This window comes from Myotis lucifugus, unplaced genomic scaffold, assembly GCF_000147115.1.
Source record: "Myotis lucifugus unplaced genomic scaffold, Myoluc2.0 scaffold_211, whole genome shotgun sequence".
In the NCBI taxonomy this organism is placed as follows: Eukaryota; Metazoa; Chordata; class Mammalia; order Chiroptera; family Vespertilionidae; genus Myotis; species Myotis lucifugus.
The window spans coordinates 1069770-1089240 of NW_005871259.1; the positions used below are offsets into that span (position 1 = coordinate 1069770).

The 19471-nt window shown below is 56.7% G+C and overlaps 2 protein-coding genes across 2 annotated transcripts in view; one reads left to right on the forward strand and one right to left on the reverse strand.

The window, feature by feature from the left end:
- The window catches only part of ARHGEF11 (Rho guanine nucleotide exchange factor 11), an 83183-nt gene extending 68887 nt beyond the window's left edge, over window positions 1–14296 (forward strand). The window contains 20 exon segments of the mRNA XM_023761551.1: window positions 1794–1973; window positions 2054–2101; window positions 2316–2503; window positions 2794–2940; window positions 3185–3264; window positions 3405–3530; window positions 4079–4196; window positions 5100–5227; window positions 5230–5279; window positions 5868–5941; window positions 6199–6366; window positions 7107–7197; window positions 7879–8004; window positions 8439–8500; window positions 9430–9648; window positions 9967–10329; window positions 11395–11490; window positions 12276–12496; window positions 12674–12863; window positions 13096–14296. Coding sequence (XP_023617319.1) covers window positions 1794–1973; window positions 2054–2101; window positions 2316–2503; window positions 2794–2940; window positions 3185–3264; window positions 3405–3530; window positions 4079–4196; window positions 5100–5227; window positions 5230–5279; window positions 5868–5941; window positions 6199–6366; window positions 7107–7197; window positions 7879–8004; window positions 8439–8500; window positions 9430–9648; window positions 9967–10329; window positions 11395–11490; window positions 12276–12496; window positions 12674–12863; window positions 13096–13154 — 2734 coding nt within the window. The 3' untranslated portion in view covers window positions 13155–14296.
- Window positions 14297–15965: 1669 nt separating this feature from the next.
- The window catches only part of LRRC71 (leucine rich repeat containing 71), an 11869-nt gene continuing 8363 nt past the window's right edge, over window positions 15966–19471 (reverse strand). The window contains exons 2-7 of the mRNA XM_023761525.1: window positions 18715–18962; window positions 18413–18506; window positions 17950–18038; window positions 16772–16883; window positions 16308–16432; window positions 15966–16089 (exon numbers count right to left, since the gene is read on the reverse strand). Coding sequence (XP_023617293.1) covers window positions 15970–16089; window positions 16308–16432; window positions 16772–16883; window positions 17950–18038; window positions 18413–18506; window positions 18715–18962 — 788 coding nt within the window. The 3' untranslated portion in view covers window positions 15966–15969. The remainder of the gene's footprint in view (window positions 16090–16307; window positions 16433–16771; window positions 16884–17949; window positions 18039–18412; window positions 18507–18714; window positions 18963–19471) is intronic.

Sequence of the window (19471 nt, forward strand, 5' to 3'; positions counted from 1 at the left end):
CTTCTTGTGTGCAAAGTTACTCCTTTTTGTTAAGTTTAATACATGTTGAATGATTTTGCCAAATGAGAATTAACAAAGATTTAGGGAAGATAAAAGTTAGATTTGTACTGGGATGAGGTTGAGTTCTCATATTACTGAGTAAATTAAATATACAAATTATGTAATTGCTGGGGTAGGCATAGTCATATAGATGATCAAATACACAATTGTAAGATATATCAATATTTTGATAGAATATTTGAGGCCAATTGCAAATTTGTGTTCTTGAAGTTGCTGGGTATATTTGCCCTAAGATGTTCACTAGGATCCTAAATTTACAGAAGCCTTTGCATTTGGTGACTAAGCTCACTGGCAACCTGAGAAATAGTGTCAGCACAGTGGGTCAGAGGTTGTCATCGATACTTAGACGGTCGGAGGAGCCCCCGATTCTAGAAGGCAGTACCAGAGGTGGGTTATGTGCCTCACTTCTTGGTGGGAGTGCTATTCACTTATGGGCACTGAAGGAAGTTGCTTAGCTCTGCAGCCCCAGTAACCTCACTGAAGTTTGTCATGCTAAAGTGACCCATTGGGGGCACTGTGAAAGTGTTTTGAGTTAGTCTGGGTTGGAATTGTTCTAATAGATTTCAGGGGTGAGTTCAGTAGGGACCAGTGAGCAGTGTGGTTTCTAACCCTGCGGACAAATCCTCAAGATGCCCAAACCCTCAAGATGCCGAGGGTGGGGGCCCCATGTAGATCCTCTGGCAGAGTGGAGACACTTGATGAATGGAGACGAAGCCATTAGGCTCCCTCTGTGTAGCAGCGTGCGGTGCTCTTCAGAGCTCTCCAGACTCTACAGGCCCCCTGTGGTCCTGGATGCATGGCAGGATGTGGGATTAGTAATGTCAACAAAGAAGCAGCCCAGCAGGGTAGTGGGGGGAGGCGACATCCTGGGAAGCAAGGGTCCAGGGATGCTGGCTGCCTCCGGCAGATGTGCTACAGGACCCCAAAGGGCAACACCCACTTGTCAGCGTCTCATCCAGCCCCAGAGACGCTCAGTGGCCAAGCCTGGCAGGCCGGGAAGCAGGTTCCTGACGGTCAGTAAGCAGCTCCCGTAAGTGAGCTTCCCAGCTGTTCTGCTTCCAAGAAAGGAAACGGAAGCTTGGGAAAGACCCTCTGAAGTGAAGACTGGAAGAAATCTGCATTGAATGGAGGGCAGTGCTCTATCAGCAGATAGAATGTCTGGCAGGCAGGCAGTGTAGAACATGCTAGAATGAGTGTGTGAAGACATTTCCTCATAGACGATCTTGTGAAAGGAAGGGTCCGGCTCAAGCAGAGTCCACAGTGGGAGCTGACTGTTCCATAGCAGAGGGAAGATGCCCGGCCACAGGACAGCAGGGGGGTGGCACTGGCCATGGGGCAGCAGAGGGTGGCCAGGGTGGGGCCTGGTAGTTTAATTGGTGTCCACGGCTTTCCTGACGGGGCCTGGTTTCCTTGGCATGAGGACACACTGCAAGTCTGATGTTGTTAGTTCCAGATTTCACTTTCCTGTTAGGATAGCTTTCTGATCCGTCCTGAGCAAGACGAGAGGCTCTGTCCTTCCCCGGCCGGGAGGGGAGAACTTTGAGGAGCAGCAGGAACATTTATCGTGGGAAAGCGTCTTTCATCTAGGAATGTTACTGTTCGGGTGCATCGTGGTGTTTGGGCCTTTTGTGGGGTGGGGTGGAGAACCTGCACCCTGAGGCGTCCTTGAGATGGGGCAGCAGATGAAGCTGGCCAGGACATCGGATCCCAAGGTCTCTTGCCCTTCTCCCCAGCTCGCGCTCAGAGATTCGCTTGGGCCGCTCTGAGAGCCTGAAGGGCCGGGAGGAGCTGAAGCGCTCTCGCAAGACGGAGAACGTGCCCCGCTCTCGCAGCGACGTTGACATGGATGCCGCTGCGGAGGCTGCTCGCCTCCACCAGTCAGCCTCGTCATCTGCCTCCAGCCTCTCCACCAGGTGGGCAGGGCTCCGTGGCTCAGCCCACTGCTAGCACGGGCAGGAGCCGCGGGTTCTGAGTGTTAACATTCTCTCCACAGGTCTCTTGAGAACCCTACTCCTCCCTTCACCCCCAAAATGGGTCGCAGGTGAGTGAGGGGCGCAGTAGCACTTCTCTTAGGTGTCTGAGTTCCAGCATGTTTCGTTGTCCTCTCCCCCGAGTGGCTGGTTAGGTGTGCATCTCCTCCATGGCCTGCTGCTTTCCAGTGGGCACCGGGCAAGCCGATTGGGCAGGAGGGGGAGGGACCAACCCAAGTGTGAGTTTTTCCTCCAAGTAAAGCTAAGCTGCTCATTTTCTCCCAGGAGCATTGAGTCCCCCAGCCTGGGGTTCTGCACAGATGTCCTCCTCCCCCACCTCCTAGAGGATGACCTGGGCCAGCTGTCCGACCTGGAGCTAGAGCCAGACACCCAAAACTGGCAGCACACAGTGGGCAAGGATGTGGTGGCGGGGCTAACCCAGAGGGAGATTGACCGGCAGGAGGTCATCAACGGTGAGAACGTGCTCCTCTCACCCCGTCCCTACTCATCCCGTTTCCACTCTCACTCATGTGGGAGTCGGTGGTGGGGAGTCAAGAGGGTGGGGCCCTGGGGACAGGTCCAGGTCCTTGTTGATCCTAAGGAACAACTCAGTTCTGACCCTTGGGTGAGAGAAAGTCCATATACAATTTGAAAACAGTACTCACTCCCCCCAAAATAAAGTGGTTTGGACGGTAGTGACTAGATACGTGCTGACACGTTTTCTCCCCGTCTTTCTACTCCTCCTGTCACAACCGCCGCTCAGAGTTGTTTGTGACGGAGGCTTCCCATCTACGCACACTCCGGGTCCTGGACCTGATCTTCTACCAGCGAATGAAGAAGGAGAACCTGATGCCCCGGGAGGAGCTGGCCCGGCTCTTCCCCAACCTCCCTGAACTCATAGAGATCCACAGTGAGGAGCTGTCCCCCCGCCTCCTCCCTCCACACCCCTCTCGCTAGCCTTCAGGCTTCTGTTCCACTTTACCCACATGCTGGGACCTCTCTGGGTAGCAAGTCCTGGCAATCCTCTTGTACAACCTGAAGCCAGCATTCCAGTTCCCCCCAGAGCATCACGGTTTCCAGACCTTTCCCCACAGCACTGCTGTCACACCCTCTGCAGCCACCCAGGCCTCGCTGTTTCTTCTCCCCTTGCCCAGATTCCTGGTGTGAAGCCATGAAGAAGCTCCGGGAGGAGGGCCCCATCATCAAAGAAATCAGTGACCTCATGCTGGCTCGGGTATAGCTGCAAACTTCTCCTGCTTGGAGGAGAGGGGGGTCATTACCAAGGCTGGAGGCTGTGGCAGAGGAGGAGCTGGGGAGGGACCAGTCCCAGGTAGGGATGTGATGATGCCTGCCCGTGTCCACTCTGCCTCTCAGTTTGATGGTCCTGCCCGAGAGGAACTCCAGCAAGTGGCCGCCCAGTTCTGCTCGTACCAGTCCATCGCCCTGGAGCTGATCAAGACCAAGCAGCGGAAGGAGAGCCGATTCCAGCTCTTCATGCAGGTGCGTTCTTGGCCCTCCTCCCGCCTTCTCTCATCGCCACTAAAAGTTAGCCAGGTCAGTCGTATCTCAGTAAAGACGGGCAGGGCCAGATCTCTTGAACTTGCTCCTGGGCCCCAGCTCCAAGCACCCCTGGCGCTTCTCTCTACCGGGGAGGATAATGCGAACTCCCTGCACCCATCTGCACCCTCCCTCAGGCCACCTCCCCAAACACTGACATACATCTCCTCTCAAGACAGAGGCTGCTGTTTGCTGGACGGAACACTGGATAAGCAGTCATTAGGTCCGGCTCACTCGTTTACTGTCTATAAAGGGGGAGTAACACATGCTCTGCATGGCTCCTTCGACCGTATCCCTCCCATAGGCTTCTGTCTCCCTGCCCCCACATGCCTTTCCTTAAATATTCAAGAAAAAAGCTGCCATCGCTGTTCTGAGTTACCCTCTGGAGTTGGCACCTATTTGGCATTTTCACACCCACCCAGGTCCTGAGCCCATAAACCAGCTCCTAACCCTGGGTTGACATCTTCCTGTCTGTGCCTCCTTTCGTCTAGGAGGCTGAGAGCCACCCTCAGTGCCGGCGGCTACAGCTGCGGGACCTCATCATCTCTGAGATGCAGCGGCTGACCAAGTACCCGCTGCTGCTGGAGAGCATCATCAAGCACACGGAGGGTAGGGCCGGGCGAGGGGCTAGCGTGGGGGCAGCAACCCTCATTTCAGACCCCAGTCCTGGCACTGACTTGGTGACCTTAGAAAAGAAAGTCACTGGACCTCTCTGGTCTTCATCCTCGCCTTGTCATGAGCATTCTCAAAGAAGATAACGATTGTCACTGTACTTTGGGAAAGTAAGGTGCACAGCAGTGGCAGGGGTGAGGGCTACCTCTAGTCCGTGTGGGGCCTTTGTACAGCTCAGAGGACAGCATCTGAGTGGACACAGGCTGTCCGTGGAGGGCACCTTGGCTCCACTGATGGTCATGGTTCCACGCCAGGTGCCTGGCTAGATTTTAGTCCCCATTACCACCACCACCACCACCACCACCACCACCATACACACACACACACACACACACTCACACACACACACACACTGGATGCCTCTGCAATGCACAAAAGACACAACCGTGTGTGGTAACTAGCGGAGTAGGGACCATGCTGAATAAGGGGGTCTAACCCGTTTTTCACTGTTCCTGGGATCCTGAGCATCTTTCACCTCTCAAATTTGGGATATTGGAGTCAGGGTATACAGTGTGAGGAACCTCAGTGCAACTTAACAGGTAACCTAGAGGCCCAGTCATCGCACTCACCCATTCTCTGTTCCTGCCCCCACATCTGCAGAGCTGGTTGTGGGCGAGGCAAGAATTCCCAAGAGCTATCAGTGTCTTCAGAGCAATGATCTGAAATCCGATGGCCCTCAGTAAAGATAACGTTACACTTGAGGTCCTCAGATGAGGCAAGGGTGGCGAATCTATACCCGTACCTGCGTGTCGGTGGGGTGTGAGTAGCCAGGTGGTGTCGGACTCCAGGCTTCTCGGGCAGGAGCGAGCTCCCAACTGTCTCCTCTGTGCTGATTGGTAGGTGGCACCTCTGAGCATGAGAAGCTCTGCCGGGCCCGGGATCAGTGCCGGGAAATTCTTAAGTACGTGAATGAAGCGGTGAAGCAGACAGAGAACCGGCACCGTTTAGAGGGCTATCAAGAAACGGCTGGGACACCACCTCCCTGGAGAGGGCCAGCAACCCCTTGGCAGCAGATTTAAGGTAGGAGGCAGGGGGCAGCATGGTCACCCCCGTGCACGTGCGCGCGCGCACGCACACATTTCTGGGGCACCCTGGAGAGAACTCTGGTCAGTGCCTGGAGAGTGGGAGGCAGGAGACTTGGGCCTGTCTGGTAGGATGGTGTGGTGGGGCCCTGGAACACACACTGTCCATCCCTAGACAGACATGGGCAGACAGCTCCACCAATAAAGACTAGATGTTAGACTCGGCCGGGAAGAGCAGGGGGTGGGAGTTCCAACGTGAGGTGAGGTAAAGATCCTTTGGGAGGGAGTAAAGCTGAAGGGATGGGTAAGTGAAGCAGTGATCTTCTTAGGAAGGTGGATGGCATGTGGAATGGGGTGGACGAGAGACCTAACCAGAGCTGTCGGCATATCCCCCAGTCCAGCACAAGGCCCGTGACTTCGTGGCGGCCTCTTCACTTGTCTGTGTCCCTCGCAAGAGGGTAAGGGCAAGGACTATTTCTTGTCACCACTGATCCCGAGCACCTAGCATGGTGTCTGGCACACAGTAGGTTCTCAAATACTTGCTGAATGGATGAGTGAATGAACAAATGGTTTCTCCTTAACAGAGCCTGGATCTTACAACCAGGAAGATGATCCATGAGGGGCCCCTGACGTGGAGGATCAGCAAGGATAAGACCCTGGGTATGGGGGGTGCTGGGGCCAGGGGAAGGCTGTGGGGGGCTGGGCTGCCCCAGCACCTCCCTCCCTGGAGCATGACTCCTGGAGCCTGTGCTCTAAAGGGAGCCGGGATGCAGCTCAACTAGGAGAGTTCAGACTCCTTATGCACAGCCTGGGGGGTACCAAGAAGAAAGGGCCAGGCGTCCCAGAGCCCCTGGCGCCCTGTGTGTGGATGGTGGGGCGGGAACTGGAAATGCCTCACGAGCACCACCCCCTCCCAGACCTCCACGTGCTGCTGCTGGAGGACCTCCTCGTGCTGCTGCTGAAACAGGATGAGAAGCTGCTGCTTAAGTGCCACAGCAAGACGGCCATGGGCTCCTCCGACAGCAAGCAGACCTTCAGCCCCGTGCTGAAGCTCAACGCCGTTCTCGTCCGCTCCGTGGCCACAGGTGCTGTGAGCAGACGTCCCCGCCGGCCTGGGCCCCAGGGCCACGATCACGGTTACTGACGTGCAGTGAGCACTGGGTGATGCAGGGCCAGTCCGGGGCCTACGGGAGTTATGGGTCCACCTGCGTTCCTTTCCTCCTGTCTTGACCCAGCTAAGGAGGATGTGATCCCAAATGGGGTCGGATGATGGGTTGGATGGGGGACCAGGAGGGGCTGTGAGCACCCAGGACGGGCTAAGGATGTGTAGGCAGGATTGGGAAGAATAGGATTGGGCAGAGAGTAGGACAAGCCTTCCTGCTGCAAGAGGGGCAGGAAGAACCGAAGCCCCACAGTAGAGTCGAGTCCAGTGGACAGACGTTTCCGTGAGAAGCGGCATGTGCACAGGGAAGGGCTCTGGCAGCCACACGCTCAGGCTCGCTTTCCTCATCCCTGACGTGGGGGATCAAAGGCCTGGTGGGCATGAAAAGTTTTATAAACCCAAACACCACACACGTCAGCCTGTGTTGTTAGGAAAGCAGGAGTGTAATGGGTGGCCATGGAAGGTGCCATTAGGGGTTCCAGAGTCGCCTCTGTCCCTTGTAAGTAGGTCCCAAGTGGTTCTGATGACCCAGGTCTGTCTTACGCTGCATCCTTCATCCATGTTGAGGGTCGGGGCTTTGAGTCGCACTCTGGCTCCCTGGCCCAGGCTGGAGTCGGGCCTCTGCTACCCCCAACACCATGCCTTCTCCTCGTTTCCTCACAGATAAGCGGGCCTTCTTCATCATCTGCACCTCCGAGTTGGGCCCACCCCAGATCTATGAGCTGGTGGCATTGACGTCCTCAGACAAGAACACGTGAGAATTGATTCAAGGGTCCCTTATCACTGCTGTCCCTTAGGGACCAGGATGGTGTGTGTGAGGACAGTGAGGCCAGGGAGGGGCCCAGAGCAGTCGGGGGGCAGGCATTGGGCAGGGAAGGTGGAGATAGACAGACATCGAGACGCTGGTAGGACCCTCCCTGCCCTGTGAGCAGTGGGAGGGCGAGGGAGTTCCCAGCAGTCTCCCAGCCACTTGGCTCTTCTTTCCTTTCTCTGGCTCCATCCCCTTTCTGCGGGGGTTGGCTTCCCTTCCCAACGGAGTGTTTTAAAGCCACAGGTTCTTCTTCGATATTTGCCTTCAGGGCCCTCATCCCCACCCCCTGACTAGGCAGCTGGAGGTGGCGCGCACAGTAGGAGGAGACAGGTTGAGTCAGGCAGTTTCTCAGCTTCAGGTTTTCATCTGTAAATGTATTATTGAGGGTTTTCTTGAGAGAGAACAGATACAGGATGCTCAGCACAGAGTATAACAGAGGGTTGGTGTTCAGTCATTGGAGCTGCAAGTAACAGAGGACTGTGTGGGGCGGTGGGACCTGCGGGCCCAGGGTCCCGGGGAGGGTGTGGAAAAGGCTTCAAGGCTCTGGGCAGGGTTTCAGGTGAGATACTGTGTGCCTGGATCTGGTTCCCTTCACCGGTCCTCTCTACTCCTATCGAGCTACAGGTGGATGGAACTCCTAGAAGAGGCTGTGCGGAATGCCACCAGGCACCCAGGAGCTGCCCCGACACCTGTCCTTCCTCCACCCCCAGGCCCTCAGGAGTCAGCCCACCAGAGCCCCAGGTCCAGCAGGTACTTAGCCCTCCAGGCCCCTTGCTTACCCACCCCACACCCCTTGTTTTCTGCTGTTCTTCAGCCTTCACCCTGGGGATGGGCAGCCTCAGCAGACAGGTGGTAGCAGACAGAGGGACGGTCCCACACTCTGCCCTCCCTCCCGGTGTGCTGTCCCCAACAGCCCCGCATGGCTGTAATGGAGACTGCACCTAAAGCGGGGCGGGGGGTAGAATCGGGACCGGGAGAGGCTTGGCCGGCACCCACCCTCCTCTCCGGGCTGCCAGTCAGACAGCAGGTGCTGAAACCGAGCACCTTCCTCCTTGATCCCTGCGCCCTCATTGCCCATTCTCACTCTGGAGGCCAGGGTGGAATTTCATGACCTCTGGACTCCTGGCTGGCGGAGAGCCAGCATTCCGGCAGGTGATCGCTTGCCTGCCCGTTTCTCCCTTCAGGGTAGGTCTGGATGACTCAGAAGTGTTTCAGAGGGAACCAGAACCAGAGGTGCTCCCTGGAGGTAAGTCCCCTGGATGGTCTTTGTGGGAGACAACCCCAGTCCATTTTTTGCAGGCACAGGTAGGAAGGTGGTCAGGGGTGGGGTGGGGTGATGGGAGGGATCCATCAGGGGAATAGAGGGAGGAAGAAAGAGCCTGGACGAGGAAGGAAAACAGACTTAAGGGAGTGTAGACTAGCTCACCTGAACAGAGATTGTGGCCCTGGCTCACGGTGATAGGCACTGAGCAGTGGAGGAAGAGAGGGATATTTGGGGGTCCAGGACCCCCTGCTTCCCCCACCAGGGGTTACTAGTGGAGAACGAGATGCAGGCAGAAGCTGTGTGTCAGGGAGTGCATTGTGAGGGGTCGTCAGGAGGAGTGGGAGCTCAAAGGGCTGAAGACAATTACTGGAATGAAATGGGCAGAGGCAAGAGGGCCCCAAACAATTCTCATTGATAGTTTGTATGTGAATTAGTTTAGGGTCTTGAGTTTAGAGAGAAATCTCCCTGGGTAGGCAACCTGGCTGTGTCCCTTTCCTGTTCTTTCTGCTTAAATGCTTTTCCTCCTAATGTCCACACCTCCTTCAAGTCTTACCTTTGCACCAATACGCCTTCTTTGACCCTCTGTTTAGTACTGTGGCCAGCACTCCTGATCCTCTGTAACCTGCTCTTGTTTTCCTTCTTTCCTATAGTACTTCTCACCTTCTGATTTATTTCAGTGATTTGCTTATTTTATTATTCCTCTGTGTCCCTGCACTTGAATTAGACAGAGATCTTTATTTACTGATGTATGCCAAGAGCCGGGACAGTGCCCAGCCATAGTGGGTGCTCAGTACACATTGTAGAATGAATCACCCAATGTTCCCAGCCCCTTAAATCCAAAGCTAGGCATGGGGTCAACCCCCACAGCCTTCCCTCTCTCCCTGCCTTACACTGACCTCCCACCACCACAGGTACTGGGCCCCAACCGGGGGTCACAGGGAAGCACTCGGTCCTGCTGGAGGACCTCAAGCATGAGGGCAGCATGGAGGCCACGGAGCTGGGTGCCCTGCCTCACCCTTCCGCATCCCTGGATGGAGAGAACAGGGGGGGCAGGACCAGAGACCCCATCGTCCTGCCCCTCCCAGGCCCTCTGTTCATGGAAGGACTTGCCGATGCCGCCCTAGAAGATGGTGAGTGCCTCGTGGGCCCTGCCATCGGCCCCCGTTCCCCAGTAGCATGAGCAGTGTGAACTGGCAGCTGTCTGCACCCTCCGCCTGCCTGAAGATTCTCCCTGCTGTGAGGCAGGATGATGCCGAGACACAGTTGTCACTCCCGTTCCCCAGCCCCGCCAGCTGGCCAGAGCCCTCCAGCTCCACCGGGTGCCTGAGGAGGCAGGTTCACCGAGTTGGCGGTGGGAGGGGAGTTAGCCACCCTCCTGCCACCCCTGCGCTCTTCCTGCTGCTGGCTGAGTCCTGTGCCAGGGAAGCCACTTCCCTGTTTCCCTCCAGTGGAGATCCTGCGGCACCTGATCCTGCGGGGCCAGCTGCCAAGTCACCCCAGGGAACCACAGGCTGCTGGGGAGCCCGAGGACGACCTGACACCTACACCTTCTGTCGTCAGCATCACCTCTCACCCCTGGGACCCAGGCTCCCCCGGACGAGCTCCCACTGAGGGTGAAGGGGAGAACACCCAGCTCCCAGGGCCAGAGGGGGGCCAGCCAGAGCAGGAGGATGTGGCTCTCTGTTCTCTGGAACACCTGCCTCCAAGAACAAGAAATTCTGGGATCTGGGAGCCTCCTGAGCTAGACAGGAGTCCAGAGGAAGAGGCTTCAAGCACAGAGGCAGCAGGAAGTTACAAAGTTGTGAGAAAAGGTAAGATAAATTGGGGCCCACTGGGGAGACAAACCCCCAATTTTGCTAGGGTAGAGGCGAGTCTTCCAAAGGCTGCTTCCTTCCCCACCTTATTCTGGAAGCCACACGTGTGCAGGGCTCACCCTGGGTCCTCGGGGAAGGAGACGTGCTGACAGCATGCAGAGGGCAAAGGCTTTGCGGTCAGACAGCCAAGAGCCAAAGCCCCAGCTCCATCACTTCATGTCTGTGTGACGTTAGAGCACACTCGGAACCATCCCTGAACTTCCTCTGTAACATGAGGCTAGTGCCTCGTACCTGGCACTGATCAGCCGTCAGTAAGAGTCTCTGCTAGTGTCCCACTCGTCTGCCAGGCCTAAGGAAAAGGTGAGGCTCTTCTCAGAGCCTCAGGCCTGCAGAGACAAGGACTCCTGCTTGCGGCCAGTCCCTTCAGATGGCAGAGATGGAGGCACTGGCATTGTGGGGGTGGAGAAGCGCTGAACTGGAGGTTGAGCTGAGAGAGGGGCCTTCCGACAAGTCGGGGAAGATGCTCGGAGAGGAAGGGGTGTGGGGGTGCAGGAGGTGGCAGGGAGGGCACCCAGCTGTGGATATGGTGGACGCTTTAAGACAAGCAAAGCTGAGCCTGCCAGGATGGTGCTCAGGACGGGTTTGGCCAGAGCAGTGAGCCCTGGCAGGGGAGGGGTCGGCGGGAGAGGGAAGCCCGGTGGAGGAGAGCAGCAGGCCAGGGCACCCCTGAGGAGTGGGATGGGATTCCCGTCAGTGCCAGGAGTTCCCGATCCTCCCCTCGTGCTCAGCTCTGCCTCCCTTTCCAGGAGCATTTATTACTCATCTGCTCAAGGTCTGCCCTCTCTCCTGGGTTTCTGGGAACTGACCTTCCTTCTCTCTCCTTTGGTGAATTGGTGGGAAAGTTCTCCGCAGCTCCCTGGGGTAGAGTCACGTGTGAGCTTGTGTTCACTGTGTTCTTCCCTTTTTCTTTCTCTCCACCCCCACTTCTTCCTCCTCTCCTTCCCTTCCCTTCTCTTCTGGTTTCTGCTCTCCCTGGTGGTGGTGGTGGCGGTGGCGGTGCAGCTGAGGTGGCAGGCAGTAAGGCTGTCCCTGCTCTACCAGAGGGTGGCCAGTCAGAGGCTGAGCCACCTGAAGTGGAAGGCGGAGCCAAGGCTACGGGTAATGAACCCCTCCTGGGAGCCAGAGACGGCCACGCTGAGTGTGGGGCCCAGAGGGCAGAGCCGGGCCCTGGGCCACAGACAGGGACAGGCCTTGTGCCACCCCCTTGTCGAGAGCTGCCCAGGCGTCTTGCAGAGCAGGAGGGTGAGCCGCTGTGCTGTCATGTGGGTGGGAAGCCTGGCCCGGTGCCCAGTGTCCTCACCCGAGAGCCTGATGGCGAGCCACTTCTTGCCCACACCAGCCACTGCTCCAGTGTCAAGGTGGACATAGGCTTCCGTGCCCTCCACAGTTCCTTGGCGTCCACCTATGCCTACTGCCCGGGCAGGGACCCTCTGCGTCCTTCCTCCGCCTGCCTGGCCCCCAATGATGAGTGGAGGTATCTCCAGGATTGTGAAGCAAATGGCCGATGGGCAGGGTCAAGGAGGCTACTGCCCGTGGCTTTTCACAAGTTCCTGAACCAGCCACCACCTCCTTACCCTTCCTTCTAGGAATGGGAGCCCTTCCCCATTTCCCAAATGAAACACAACCCTGCCACTCTGCCTTAACTGTCACACTGAGTGTCTTCCCCGGGGATGGGACACACTAAGCAGAATTGCCATCCAGAAGGCTCTGGAGGAGGAGCGCTCCAGGCGCGCAGTAGGCAGCAGGAGGCAGAGTGCTCTGAGCTCATCGTAGGACGGTCTCCTTGGCCCAGTCAGGCAGCAGGGCGAGCGCCAAGGGAGAGAAGGTGGCTTCCACTTGCTCTGCACTTGCCTCCTAATCTCTCGCTCTCGCCATGGGGACAGGGAACTGTTTCTATGTCAGCATGCCAGCAGGACCCCCCGACTCCAGCACCGACCTCTCTCAGCCCAACGGCCTCCCTGCCTGGCGGACCGAGCCGCAGCCGCGGGGAGGCAATGGAGAGCCGAGGCGCCCCAGCTGCTCGCCCCCCAGCCTGGCCGTCAAGGACATGGGCATAATCTTCCAAACCATTGAGCAACTCACCCTCAAGCTCAACAGGCTCAAGGTGAGGGGACTGGGGCTCAGGCCCTCAAGGCAGTAGGAGCAGCCTGTTTTCAGTCGGGCGGGTGGGGGGAAGCTTGGACTGGTAGTGTGTCCATGGGAGCCCTAGCTCTTGGCCTGCCCAGGGCTCCCCTCGGTGCACCCAGGGACCTTCTGAACCGGACCCTCCGCACTCTTCCAGGACATGGAACTGGCCTACAGGGAGCTGCTCAGGTCCCTCGGGGGCGAGTCCTCTGGCGGCACCACGCCTGTGGGCAGTTTCCACACAGAAGCGGCGAAGTGGGCAGATTGCTCCCTGTCCCCTCCAGTGAAGGATCCCCCGCCCTCTGCCTCCTGGGACAGCCACGAACTGGGGCCCTGCCCCGAGGACAGTGAGTGAAGCTGATTTCCTCTTCGTACCAGCCCCAGGGGAGGAAACGTCCGCTAGTGAGGACACGCCGCCACGCAGTGTGAGGCGAAAGGGGGTTCTGGGGGGGGGGGTCTCATTGCTCCCTGAGTACAGGTAATTCCCCCAGTTCTTATGAGCTTGAGGACTTTCCGGGCAAAACATGAGAGAGGGGCCATCTCAGGCCAGTTCCTCAGTCATCACTGCATCCTCCACAGGCACCAGAAGCCCCCGGGAAGACAGCGTGGCAGACGCAGCCACACCCCCAGGACTGTAGCTGTGCACACCACCGGTCCTCTGCACCCCACTCCTCGCTCGGGATGGCCTAGGGCAGGGCGCAGGGTGGGGATACCCAGCCTCCTCCCGTGGTAGATAGAGGCAGTTCAGGAGACGGATCTACTGGGGCAGACCCACATGTTGCTTGGGAGTCCAGTTTCAGTGTCTTGCTCATCCTCACCCGAGGATATTTTCCATTGATTTTTTTTTTTTTAAGAGAAAGTAGAAAAGAGGGGGAGAGAGACATCGAGTGGTTGCCTCTCGCTGGCACCCTGACCAGAGGCTGGGGATCAAACACTAACCACTGAGCAACACCGGCCAGGGCCAGTTTCAGGGTCTTTTTCCCTCCCTCAGGCCACCGGTCCTGTGCATGCTGGCTGCATCTTTAAGGCCCCCTTGTCCCACATATGCGTGTCCACTGGTGCGCGTGGGTACCTCAGGCATGCGAGGGAATGGGGAAGGCTTCTGTGTAAATGCACTTTCTTCCCCTTCCTTCCCCCCAGGGTCCCAAGGCTCAGGGGGGTGCCTCCACCTCCCCTCTCCGTCACTTGGATTCCTATAAATATGTATGTATTGTACGTGCATCTTTGCTGTTGTAAATAACTTGGACCTTTCTGTTCCTGGTGTGCTGGAGGCAGCCACAGAGCCACTGCCAAGGGGAGCGGAGGTGCAGCTCCTAGTTCTCGCCCAGCTCCTGGATCAGGGCCTGAAGGTTGAGCCAGTCCCTTGTGGGCCCACCTAGCGCAGGAGTCCGGTCTCCGCGGCTCAGGGCCAAGCTACACCCTCCCCACTGGACTTCCCACCCCACCTGTGTCCACCCTTTCCCTACAGAAAACCGGTGTATCAGGTACGGAGCTAAAAACTGGGTGGGCCCCAGAGTAGGGGGTTCAAATGCTGGAGTCCCTAAGTTCACCCAGGAGCCACTGCAACATTGGCCCCTGTTACCATGTCCATGGCACTCCCCACTGACTCAGAATATACACACTGTGCTAGGTGTATATATACATATATAAATATATATATAATATATAAAATACAGATATGGAAATGACTGTTCTGCTGTTAAAATAATGTATACTCTTATTTTCTTCCTTTCATGATTAAGATTTTTTTTTTAAGAAAAGTTAAATATTCTTCACCTGTCGTGGTGTGTGTGTGATTCTTGGAACTGCTATGATAAAAGCTATTGTGGTTGTTCCCCCTGCGGCTGGATAGAGGGACAGAAGGACGTCCCCCCTCACCCGACATCCAGTCCCAGACCCAGCTCTTGCCACATTCTCTCCCAAGCTCCAAATGTGTGCTCACTGAAGTTCAGTTGGGCAAACTAAGTTACACAGCCCCACGGCCAAAACACAAAAAGACACTTCACCCACTTACACACACACACACACACACACACACACATACACACACACATACACACACACACATACACATACATACACACACACGCACGCACACACACACACACACACATACAGGAGCGGTGGATCCTAAGTCACGAGACCTCCTGAGCTGCCCTCAGTGAGCGTCAGGGCTTTAAAGGCAAGCATGCAGGGGAGGGGCATCTCAGCCTGCACCCCCTGCAGGCTCTGCACCCCCAAGCCAGCCACGACCGACACAGCCACATCCTCTGACTAACCATCCAAATCTTCACTATCTCTTTGCCTTCACTGTTGGCCTTAGAGACAAATTCTCTTTCAGCCCTAATATCCTCCCTCCTAACTTATCACGATTCCAGGTGCTGACCTCGTGAGCTTATGGTCTAATTGGGCATGAGAATTAGTGCACAGTCATTGGTGCTTAAGTGCGAATAAGAATGGGCCGGAAAGGTTCACAGAAGCTTTACCTTAGAGCAGCGGTTCTCAACCTGTGGGTCGCGACCATTGGAAAACACATATAGCATATCAGATATTTACATTACGATTCATAACAATAGCAAAATTACAGTTATGAAGTAGCAACGAAAATAATTTTATGGTTGGGGGTCACCACAACATGAGGAACTGTATTAAAGGGTCGCGGCATGAGGAAGGTTACTGCCTTAGAAGGATTCAGGTAGGAACAACTGGAGAAGCTGAGGGGACTAGTCCTCGCCAGCCACCTGTAATTGCTCGTGTTCTCATGTTGGAATCTAACGCTGGCCAGGTTTCCTGCAGCAGCTCAGCCAGCTGCCCAGGGCTGAGCAGGTGGTCAGAGGCCGAGAAGCCTGGAGAGCCACTGAGCTTCACCAAGAGCGTTCTCGGCAGGGAGAGCACATCTCTGTCGAGGCAACAGAGTGAGGGGATGTGGACCAGGTTAACTGCCCAGCAGGGAAGGAGGGACACTTCCCTGGGAGCTCCCTGTAAAGTGGCTCTTGGCTCCCAGGAGCCAGCCCTATGCACTCTCCGCCTTGTCAGTAGGTCCCGAGGGAGCCACACTGATGGGCCCCCAGCTCCTGACTCCTCTGGCCCCGCACCATTTGGGTGTCCTGGTTTAGGATTGCGGACGTCTGTAGGTGCAGGTGCTCCAGGAGCACAGGAGAGAGTGGCTGTGGCCGGAGCAAGCAAGAACTAGGCCCTCAGGAGGCAGGAGAGCAAGACCCGGCAAACTGCAGCGATTCAGCCATTCCTGGCCGTTACATGAACAGACTCAAGAGTCCAAATGTTCCAAGTATTTCCAGAACAAAGTTTTTAGACAACTTCAAGGGGAAAGTACAGCAGTGGCCTTTGTTACTGACCTGAGATCTCACCTAGGGAGGTCAGCCCACACCTGGGCAGGAGATGCTTCTGTGGCCAGAGCCTGTGAGCGGGAGGTGGGGGGCGGGGGGGGGGGGCCTAGGTGGCGGAAGCCATGGCCTCCTCCTCTCTGTGCTTGGCCTTACTGATGGGGTCCCTTGGCAGCATCAGTTCCTGCATCATGATGTACATGGGGCTTTGCGGGGAGAAGTTGTTTTTCTGAAGGAGGAAAAGGAAGGCCGACAGCTGACAAAAGGGATGGAAATGAGTTTTCTGGGAGAAAAGTCTTCTGGGTCAGGATGGGTGAGGGGCTGCGGGACATGGACAAAAGGCAGAGTGAGTATGTGCTAATCTCACAGCAAGACAGACGGAGGGCACGTGGTGATAAAAAGAACTAGGAACTACAGAAGCGGCGCAGGGCAGCGAAGGGGACTCACCGCCAGAGACAGCCAGAGCAGCCCCACGGGGCCCTTGGCCGCACTCTTGGAGGACTTGGAGAACTGCGCCTGGTACCGCACCACATTGAGGAAACCCTCCAGCCCCACCTCGGTGATGCGGTTTCCTGGTGGAAGGAGCCAACAGTGCCTCTTACACCACCACCCTCAGGGGACACCCTTCACAGCCTCACTCCACCGCCAGCTCCCAGCTCGCCAGCTCTGACTCCTCTGCCTTCCCTCAGCCTTTTTCTTTTTCCCACCCCTACTTCTCTCTCTCACTCCCTTCAATTGCCCGACCCATGAGCTGACTTCCTCTCACTCAAAAGGGCCTCCGACATCATGATGGTGTCTCTCCAACCGGGGGAGAACCAGGTGGGGGGGGGGGGGGGGGGCGCGCACCCTTAGGGCAGTATGGGCCTCGAGTAGCCTTGGCACAGGAGGGCAGGGCTGGTTGGCACACTTACGGAGGAGGTTGAGGTGCAAAAGGACCTTGTTCCCAAGCAAGAAAACTTTCCCATCTCGGTGTTCCACGGGCTCCAAGAGAGGGTTGACCATCTCCGTAGCTTCAACAATCAGCTGCTAAAGTAGAATAGCAATTGCAGCAAAGGAGAGGCTGGTCATTCATTCATTCATTCATTCAACACACATGTTTTGAGGGCTGGCTATAGTGCAGGCTCTGTCCTAGGTGCTGGGGATACAGAAATAAATATGCCCATATCCTCAAGAAGCAACGGGGTGTGGGAGGCAGAAAGTGAAATGATAGTATGGTCTGTGTGCGTGACAAGTGGCAGAGGTCTGCTCAGGGCACTGCAGGAGCACAGAGGAGGGGCACTAGCCCGGTCCCCCAGCAGAGGTGGCCTGTGAGCTGCAGTCTGAATGGTACCCAGTAGATACCAGGTGAAGATGAGAGGAAAGGTGTTCCAGGCAAAGAAAGCAGGTGGTCAAAGGCCTGAAACAGTACATGGCACACGGGTTTTCCCGTTTCCTAAGGGCTAGCGCGGGCGCCGAGGGCAGTGATGGGAGGGACTGGTGAAGAGAGGAGGAGAAGAAAGCGCCATAGTCCTGGGGAGAAACAGCAGCCTGGACAAGAGGGGACAACGGAGTGCGAGGCGCCTCACCCCCTTCTCTGCCTGACCGTCCTCTTTTGCAAGGTCTTGTCTCAGACGCCAGAGAGGACTCCTAAGAGGGAAGGTCTCCTGATGGCCAGAGACAACCTCTCGGAGAGGACGGCTGGCAGGAGGGAGCTATGGGTGACCGTCCGGGAAGCAAGGAACAAATTGGTCCTAGTGGGAGGGAAAGGGAGACTCCAGGGCAAGGAGGGTCTGAGGAGCCTCACACAGTGGGGCAACAGCATGACTATAGACGCCCTGTGCCCAGGGCAGCTGTCCCAGCAGACGTGGAGGTGGTGATGGTCAGTCAGTGGCCTTTTGGGAAGCAAACTGAGGTGAGACAGGATCAGAAGTGTGAGCTCCTAATGAGCAAGGAAAAAGCGGGGGAGGGGGCTCCTCAAACCTGAAGGGAGGGGCATCCTGTTGTCCCCCCGAAAGCCCAGGCTGGGACGGGGGTGTCATGTGGAAGTGGCCGCTGCCACAGTACAGGACGTGCCGCCCCCATCCCGACCACACCCCCGCCCGGAGCCCACCTCTGACTCCAGGAGGATGCTGCGCTTCTCCTTGCTCCCGGTCTTCTGCCCTTTCCCCCTGCTTGGCTTCTGCTCGGGGATGGTCACCTCTGGGGCAGGAAGAGGGTCAGAACGCACAGTGCAGACCTGTTACCACCCAGAGTCCCCAGAGAGAAGGGCTGGGCCAGGAAGGCGACTCCTCAAACTGGGTTTGGGTGCAACAGAAGCGGAGTTTGAGGGGACCCCAGCTGGAGAGGGTCCTCTTCTCAGGGCAAGGCCCTCTTCCCTGGGGTCAGGCCCAGGGAAGCGAGCTGCAGTGGTCAGGATAAGGGACTGGGTAGGGCTTTCCACACCATCTCCTGGAAGGAAACGGACTAGGAAGGGATGTGCCCAGAAGACCAGCGCGTGCCTCCTGCACCCTGCCCACTGCTCCTTCCTCCACACCAAGAAGGGGTACCACACCCAGAGGGGTACCAGCACTTACTCCCCTTGCTTGTCTTTGTGGCGTCTTCCTTCTTTAGGTTTCCTTGTATGGGTGACTGCCCAGACCCCGACTTCTCCTCTTTCTTCACCACTTCCTGTGAAGGATGTAAGAAGACCAATTTAAGTCCTCCCTCCTGAGGGGGTGGGGAACCGGCTGGGAGGAGGCCAGTGTTGGAACCCTGGGCCTGTGTTGGAACCCTGGGCCTGAAGCCTTCTTGCCTCCCGCTCCCCCTGTGTACCGTGAGGTGTCCTCACTGCTGCTCTCAAGATTGCCCAAGGCCCTCCTGCCCGCAGCACACCTACCCCTGCCTTCTCCTTTTTCTTGATCAGGCCCTTCAGGGTCTTTGCTGTCTGCGTCTTGTCCGTCTTGTCTATCAGCGCGACACTGCTGACTCCCACCAGCTGATTCCTCTCCCGTTCTGCTTTGGATTCCCCATGTCCCGCTTTGGATTCCCCATGTCGAGAAGAGGAAGGCTGTGCCCACAAACAGGAGGGAATGGAGGCAGAAGCCAGTGCGCCTTCCCCAGCAGGGGGAGGGGGAAGCCTTGTGCCTGGGTGGCGGCCCCCTCCCCACCCCAGCTGCCTGCCTAGATGCTAAAATAGTGCTGGGACCTCTGGGGATGGTGGTGCTGTTGGGGAGAAATGGCAGAGGGACCCTGGGGTGGGGGTGGGGGCAGGGGCTCAGACTCTCATATTGTTCCCTGTGTTTCACACACATTTAATCCTCTCAACAATCCTGTGAGTAACATGCCAAGGTCACACGGGATTTCAAGTTCGAGCAGTCTAAATCTACTCCTTTCTCTTTCTTTTTTTAATTAAAAAAAAAATCCTCACCCGAGGATATGTTTTTATTGATTTGAGAGAGAGGAGGGGAGCGAGAGAAACATCGATGTGAGAGAAGCATCCATCAGCTCCCTACTGCACCCACCATGACCGGGAATCGAGCCCATGACCTTTAGGTGTAGGGGAAGATGCTCCAACCAACTGAGCCACACTGGCCAGGGCTTCTCCTTTCTTTTAACCAATACATTCTGCCCATGGACAGCCCAAACGTTTGTGA